Raw genomic sequence first — 8,454 nt, forward strand, 5'->3', positions numbered from 1 at the left:
AATACAGGGATGTGGGCTGTGTGTGAGTGTGTTGCTACCCTATAGCGACGGACTTTGATTGACATAGTCTTTTATGTGTTTTGACAAAACAAAAATAAACAGTGCCGCCTTCTCCTCTCTGCAGCCTCTTCTGTAGACCCATGGGATAACGCCGCTTGCTGCCATCCTTTTTATGACATTCTAAGAACAAGCAGTGCTGAGAGTTAACAACCAAGAAATCAAAATCAAATTTTAGCTTACAAAGAACAGTTTTTTGTGGGCAGAAACCAATTGAGATTCCTTAATCTAGTACAAGGAAAAAAATGCAGAGAGTTGAGCTGGAGGTGGAGAAACATGGTAGAGAGGAACAAGAAAAATCAACAGGCTGTGTTAGTCTGCCACGCACTGGTCATGACTCTTTACTACCCATTTGAAAATAATTATCAGAATTACTTGCTACTGAAAACCAAGAATGGCTTTATAAAAATATATATATTTTTAATAACGAGATTTGCATTTTACAAGGAAATGCTTACAAGGGCACAGTAGAATAGGGTTAATGTTGGAAGTAACCCTAGGTTCAACACAATTCCACAGTTTCATGGCAGTGAAAAGTGATTATAGATGGCTAAGTAGATGTAAGATCACAATTTAGCTAGCAAATAAATGCAGGTGAGAAGGCCAGTCACTATTCTGTAGCCAAACATTGCAGTCAGATTGTTGCCAATTTGAAAGTGAACATTTTGTTCAAGATGAAGAATGAAGGATTTTAAAACTGTAGAAACATACTGTACAGTATATACACTAACATTCATGTTTTTGAAATAAATTTCTTTATTTGACATTGGAAATATTATAACTTAATTTTTTTTTTATTTACTTCGGTCTTCAATGTAAAATTATCTTTCAGAAATCATTCAAATTTTCATTCTATCATTTAATCATTCTAATTCAAATTTTTCCATAGCCTATTACATTTTAAAAATAAAGTAAAGTTTAATGGCTATAACAATGGTAAAAAAGATGCCATTAAACACATATTTAAAATATATCATATTTATGTGTTGGAAATTCAGTGTTGGAAATTTGGAAATTATGACAGTATAAATATATTATGCTGATTTGTGATTAATCCTAATTAATTACAGAAAAAAGTGTGATTAATTTTATAATTTTTTTAATTGATTGAAACACTAAGTATAAATAGAAATTATACTAATTATGTTAATCTTAATTAATATGTAGATTTTTTTTTTTGCACAGTCACTTATCAAATAAATCTGTACATAGACATGAAATATCTATGTGTGTTGAATTATGTTTTAATGAAAGAGTCCATAGAGAGACATTCGATTAAAATTAATCGGAATTAAGTTTTCCAGAAAGATGTGTATAAATATCCAAGATATACATCTCAAAAATACAATACATCTGAAATTAAAAAAAGTTTAAATTATATTTAAACAAATTATCAGAATCAGAAAAATTAAGAGGCATGAGCTGAATAATAATAATGATAAATGGATTGGTTGAGAGGTACAGTGAGTGTTACCTTGCAAATACTAGAATAGTAAAAATAGATCTAAAATAGATCTAATTTTACCACTTAAACTGACTGATCTAAGGTTTGTGTATCTACTGCATTTCGTACAGACACAAACATAACAATCTGCTCCGTCTCTCTCAGCTGGACTGGGAAAGCAACGGTGGTCTGGTGAAGAAACTTCCTGCTATACGTGAAGATGAGGAGCATGATGAGGAGCAGCACTCAGTATCAAGGGCCTCACGTTCTCCCCTTCGCCTGACCCGGGCCCTAAGCTCCCCCCTGAGATCGCCTCTTCTCCCCCCTCGCCCCTTCCGCCCTCCGTCAGACCACACGCGACCCGCCACCCTCCAGATCCCTGTGGTCAGTTTCAGCAGTGCACCTCCAGAACTCAGCCCCAGGTACACACACATCTCACATCATATCCTCAATAAGCTGTAGCCCTCTGGTGGCTCTCATAAGAACTTTACTGATTCATAATATAGAAGTATCCAGCTTCCATGACAACCAATTTGGGTGGAATCTCTGCTTCCTCTACTAATTGGCTCTTCAATTTTATATTAAGAAATCAAGATTTATCTAAAACTTAAATTTAATGAGGAAAAAGTAAAGGAATCCATTTCTGTCTAGGCATTTTTATATTACATTATCAGTAAAAAGTTTGGTATAATTAAGATTTTATTATGTTATAGCAAGACATTTCTTATTTTAATATATTGTAACATGGAATTAATTCCTGTGAGAGCAAAGCTAAGTATTTAGCAGCCATTACTTCAGCGTCACATGATCCTTCAGAAATCATCATGGGAATAAATTACTGTACATGAACAACAGTGCATTTGTCTGATGTCTCTGCAGGTTTGTGGATGGCATAGAGACAGAAAGCAATTCCAGCTCAACACAAAGGTTTGAGTTCGGTCCCACTCTACCTCAGAGCGGTCCTCCATCCCCTTCTCCAGGTACATACACAATTACAAGACAGAATGCGATTTCTGGAAGTATAAAAATAGACTTGTCTTGCAAAGTCTGACTTATTCTGCAACTTATTCGGTCCAAGAACCGCCCACTTAGACAGGAAGGGACCATCTGACCAATATGTAAAACAGCCAACTATGTTTTTTATGTGACATTTAGGGCTGGTACATCTGAAATTGGATATGAACCTCAAAGCAATACATAATATTTTGCTGCTTAGGGATATTTGTCCCACTAAATGTCTCAATCAAAACTCTTCAGTACCTTTGAGGATAAGACTTGATGCCACAGACCTTGAACTTTACAAACCATACCAAATCCATTTATTAATGTTTCCTTTAAATCATTAATCGTAACAGCTTGGAAATTTCACTAATGCAACTTCTGATGCACAGTGAGAAATTAAAGCTGGCCAATAAGATTGCAGCTCTTACAAGTTTTGTGTGCAATCTGGATCAGACAGTCAGTTTGTTGGAGTAAATTTATTTTCTTCATCCATTCAAGCTTTACTCATCCTCTCTACAACAAATTTAACTCATTTTGTGTGGGTTTGTTTGCAGTGAACCAGGAGCAGCTGGAGACCAAGCAGAGCATCACCAAACTGAGTGAGGAGGTAAGTGAAACAAACACATTAAATCAGAATGAATCAAATTATATTCAGCAAATATAAACATGCTTTCCCTGGTTTCACGTCAGTGTGACGCAAACCTCCAGACCAATTCCAATCTCAAGTACTACAACAATGTGGACAGAGTTTTAGTACTCTGAACTGGTATACAGGTCCTTCTCAAAAAATTAGCATATTGTGATAAAGTTCATTATTTTCCATAATGTAATGATAAAAATTAAACTTTCATATATTTTAGATACATTGCACACCAACTGAAATATTTCAGGTCTTTTATTGTTTTAATACTGATGATTTTGGCATACAGCTCATGAAAACCCCAAATTCCTATCTCAAAAAATTAGCATATCATGAAAAGGTTCTCTAAACGAGCTATTAACCTAATCATCTGAATCAACTAATTAACTCTAAACACCTGCGAAAGATTCCTGAGGCTTTTAAAAACTCCCAGCCTGGTTCATTACTCAAAACCGCAATCATGGGTAAGACTGCCGACCTGACTGCTGTCCAGAAGGCCATCATTGACACCCTCAAGCGAGAGGGTAAGACACAGAAAGAAATTTCTGAACGAACAGGCTGTTCCCAGAGTGCTGTATCAAGGCACCTCAGTGGGAAGTCTGTGGGAATGAAAAAGTGTGGCAAAAAACGCTGCACAACGAGAAGAGGTGACCGGACCCTGAGGAAGATTGTGGAGAAGGACCGATTCCAGACCTTGGGGGACCTGCGGAAGCAGTGGACTGAGTCTGGAGTAGAAACATCCAGAGCCACCGTGCACAGGCGTGTGCAGGAAATGGGCTACAGAGAAGCAGCACTGGACTGTTGCTCAGTGGTCCAAAGTACTTTTTTCGGATGAAAGATGAAAATTTTGCATGTCATTCGGAAATTAAGGTGCCAGAGTCTGGAGGAAGACTGGGGAGAAGGAAATGCCAAAATGCCTGAAGTCCAGTGTCAAGTAGCCACAGTCAGTGATGGTCTGGGGTGCCATGTCAGCTGCTGGTGTTGGTCCACTGTGTTTTATCAAGGGCAGGGTCAATGCAGCTAGTTATCAGGAGATTTTGGAGCACTTCATGCTTCCATCTGCTGAAAAGCTTTATGGAGATGAAGATTTCGTTTTTCAGCACGACCTGGCACCTGCTCACAGTGCCAAAACCACTGGTAAATGGTTTACTGACCATGGTATTACTGTGCTCAATTGGCCTGCCAACTCTCCTGACCTGAACCCCATAGAGAATATGTGGGATATTGTGAAGAGAAAGTTGAGAGACGCAAGACCCAACACTCTGGATGAGCTTAAGGCCGCTATCGAAGCATCCTGGGCCTCCATAAAACCTGAGCAGTGCCACAGGCTGATTGCCTCCATGCCACGCCGCATTGAAGCAGTCATTTCTGCAAAAGGATTCCAGACCAAGTATTGAGTGCATCTGAACATAATTATTTGAAGGTTGACTTTTTTTGTATTAAAAACACTTTTCTTTTATTGGTCGGATGAAATATGCTTATTTTTTGAGATAGGAATTTTGGGTTTTCATGAGCTGTATGCCAAAATCATCAGTATTAAAACAATAAAAGACCTGAAATATTTCAGTTGGTGTGCAATGAATCAAAAATATATGAAAGTTAAATTTTTATCATTACATTATGGAAAATAATGAACTTTATCACAATATGCTAATTTTTTGAGAAGGACCTGTAGGTATACAGTCTGGGTCAAGTCCACGCAAAATCCTGAGTACTAAAACACTGCACAACTTGCAGGTTAAAAAATCCTTTTATATCTGTGAAGATGTTGGAAATGTAGATCATGCTCTACCAAAACCATTACATTGATTTTTACCACTTTTAAAGGGTGTAAGACAAGAGGCTTATTGATTTTTGTAAATAGGCTGCACTACAATCATAAAATACATCTTTGTTCAGTAAGTAGAGGATTATACAGAGTCAGCTGGTCAACGTAGCAAAATAAACCCAGAGAGATTGATCAGGACCTAGATACCAAGCGAAAAGCTCTTTATATCCTAAAATGACTTAATTCTGTGATTTGAGAGACATGCAGCCACTACAGCCATTCGGAAATAGCTACCTGGGACATTGTTTAATGTGTATAACTTTGAATGAAGAACATCCAGTCAGATTTTATAGCCAGAACTATATGTTCCATAACTTACATTCTGTTGATCTCATTTACAGATGACTAGTCTATCCCAGCAAGTCTCTCAGCTGAGCAAAGAGCTACAGGAAATGACACGTCTCCTCCGACCCTTGCTTGTCATTGGATCTCAACCTCTCCTGACAGCCGTCAGTCCAACAATGCCTCCATCTCCCAGCAGTCACAGCGGTCCAACAATATCCACGCCACCAGCTCCTTCGCCCACAACCCCATCGTCTGCACCGCTCAGACCAACTTGCTCCCTATTGGACAGCGCAGACACTGGGAGCATTAGCTTGCTCAGCTGTCTCATACCCTCCAGCCCGCCGCAGAGACCCCAAGCACAGGCTCAGGCAGGCTGTTCAAGCGGATCTTCCTTGCCAGTCCTTCTTTCTCCAGTTATAGCCCAAACGGAGGGAGAAGGCACCCAGGCAGCTTCAGCTCTGCCACTGCAAACCAGCCATCATGCTTCCCCATCTCTAACCTTTTCATTCTCGCTCCCTACATTCCGCTCCCAGTCTACTTCCTGCTCTCCCTGCCAGGGTCCTCACCGACCTGCCAGTCACAACAGAGGTTTGCTACCTCATCCCCCCTCACAGGACACCCCACCTCCACCACCCTCTCATTGCTCTGCACCACCCTCGATCAATAACTCCCCTGGTGACCACAGGCAGGGGATCAGTCCATTTCCCTCATCCCCTTCCTCCACTGCGCTCGCCCCTAGGGTCCAGCCACGGCCGTGCACCACTCCTTCTTGTCCGCACACCTCCCTACCCTTGCCCTGCTCCCTTGACTCCCTTCCTGAAACCCAGGCCTCTTGTGGCACCTCACGGTCCCCGCAGAACCTCAGGCCGGGACCTTCTCAGTTAGAGTTTGAGATGCAAGAATGGGCAGCAGGAGGGAGGCCTTCCACAGAGCATATCAGCTTCATAGATGAAGAGGGACCAGCACTGTGAGAGACTGAAAGATAAATACTATGACTAGTTGACTTAACAAATAGGGGATCGGTGAACTGGGCCAACTACAATTACCCCAACACACCTACATTCTGAAGGACAGACAAAACTGATTGCTGTTCCTTCAGTACGACACTCTTGTAATTGGACAGATTGTGGCTCTGTTCCAAACCCCAGTGAGCTATCTACTTATAAATAGCATTTTTAGGCATCGTAGGCTTAGGCATTTAGGCTTAAAAATTCAGTTTAAGATTAAATTACACAACAAGGACGTGAATGCAGTTTACAAGTCGGAATCTTGTATTTGTTGTAATATCAAAATGGCAGGAATGCACATTTGTTCACAGCAGACTCCATTTCAATTTTAGCATGCTGCTAACGCTAACAGAACTAGTCAACAAAGAAAAGTATTGATGGGAACAGTTCCATCTAAGTTTAAGTTAAAATGTTAAGTCTAATATTGTGTGTAAGACTCTATTGGAATCAACTCTGAACGGGTATCTTATATTGTTGGTTAGGCTAATATTTTTTGATGGTTTTTTAGTATGAATATGGGAACTTATCAGCTGGTCAGGCTGAAAGAAGCTGTTTTTCATTAAGGAAAACTGCTACTCATGAAAACGGTTTCAATTTGGTCATCTATGGAGTTGTAGCTGCCAATGTAGACAGCTTACAATAAGGCAGCTAACTATGATTTGGAACAGAGTCACTGTGGTATACACCACTTGGGAGCACCTCAGTACCTGACACCAGCCAGTTATTCTCCTCTGAGCACAACTTCATGGAGTTCCTCTTCTAAAGGCATTACAGCCAACATAAAGCATGGTGACCAAAACTGCGAAAATCACACTGTAGTCATACCTTGCTATGGGAATTTAATATAACAAGTAAAAGTGCACTGATTACCTTGCATGGCTGTGCACTAATCATGCACAGAATATAGGAAATGTCAGGTGGTGTTTCTTATCTCCGTATTACCAAAACAATGTTTTTACTCTACAAATTACCCACCTTGTGAATCGAGTTCATATTTGAATTTCCAGAATTGATAAATTAATGAGCTGTCACAACACATTATCCATAATACTTGTTTCATCCAGTCTGTCCCAAGCCACTTAACACATTCACTAGCCAGAATCATGAGTTGCATATTTAGTCAGATTGGAGACCTTGGGCAATGCCTGTCCTCCACTTAAAAAAATGATCAATTTCAGTAAGTTTATAGATGTATTCATTACATTCAGTCAAAACAAATATGATTAAGAGCTGAAAGTGTAACACTTTGTCACATGCACATATACAACCAGGGTCCAAAATTAACTTTTGCAACACCTGCATATATTGGATGAATTGAGATAATTCATATGGTAATTTGTTCATTATATATATATACACATGTGTGTTTGTGAGTGTTATCAATAGTAATAGGGAATACACACACATTCCCTATCACGATTGATATATTTAGCACATTGTGTCATTCACAGGATCACAGTTAATCCACCCATCAAAAACACAAAACTTTTTTGTGATGTTCACATTTGATGTTCTTTAGAATTTGGTTGCATTTCAGTGGTTTGTCACAAATGTGCCACCACATTTCTACAGCTATTCAAATTTTCACTTGCATTGCTTAGATTGGATTTGTTCAAGTTGTGGAGCAGCCAAAACTATATTTCATACAGTAAAAAATAAAAAAAAATGTATGTGGAAATGTGGAAAAACATTACCAGCCATCTGGCCATTTCATATACTCGCTAAAGCCAATTAACACAAATTTTTCACTAGGCAAGTTTTAATTTTGACCCTGCACTCACCATGCATGACATGCTAAGCACTCTAGCAAGTATTAGCCTAATAAGTTATGTTCTGTTGCAAAAGTTACACATTTAAAAGACGTCATAACAGGCATACTCAAGACAATCATCAGAATACCATGCAGATCAAAACACTCAAACTACATTATTGTAACATGTGAAACAGTAACCATATTTAGCAGTCAGACTATGAAGGGGTTGGCATGCCATATGCTGAGCAGCCCATGTAGGGTTCTGAGAGCTTGGCATGACACCTAATGAACAGCCACAGTAGTCAGCATACCTACAACTGAAATAAATACATATACACAGCTTTAGCCATCCAGCCAGCGTGCCTTCTCATTAAATATAAACTAAAAATCTTACAACACTCCCCATTTTTCAGCATTCACAATACACAAAAAAAAAAG

General features: G+C 39.2%; 1 protein-coding gene across 1 annotated transcript in view; it reads left to right on the forward strand.

The window, feature by feature from the left end:
- The window catches only part of LOC132095136 (potassium voltage-gated channel subfamily H member 8-like), a 104,569-nt gene extending 96,979 nt beyond the window's left edge, over positions 1 to 7,590 (forward strand). The window contains exons 12-15 of the mRNA XM_059499918.1: positions 1,667 to 1,923; positions 2,381 to 2,481; positions 3,058 to 3,110; positions 5,313 to 7,590. Coding sequence (XP_059355901.1) covers positions 1,667 to 1,923; positions 2,381 to 2,481; positions 3,058 to 3,110; positions 5,313 to 6,227 — 1,326 coding nt within the window. The 3' untranslated portion in view covers positions 6,228 to 7,590. The remainder of the gene's footprint in view (positions 1 to 1,666; positions 1,924 to 2,380; positions 2,482 to 3,057; positions 3,111 to 5,312) is intronic.
- Positions 7,591 to 8,454: the final 864 nt, after the last annotated feature.

Source organism: Carassius carassius, chromosome 19 (assembly GCF_963082965.1).
Source record: "Carassius carassius chromosome 19, fCarCar2.1, whole genome shotgun sequence".
Lineage (NCBI taxonomy): Eukaryota > Metazoa > Chordata > Actinopteri > Cypriniformes > Cyprinidae > Carassius > Carassius carassius.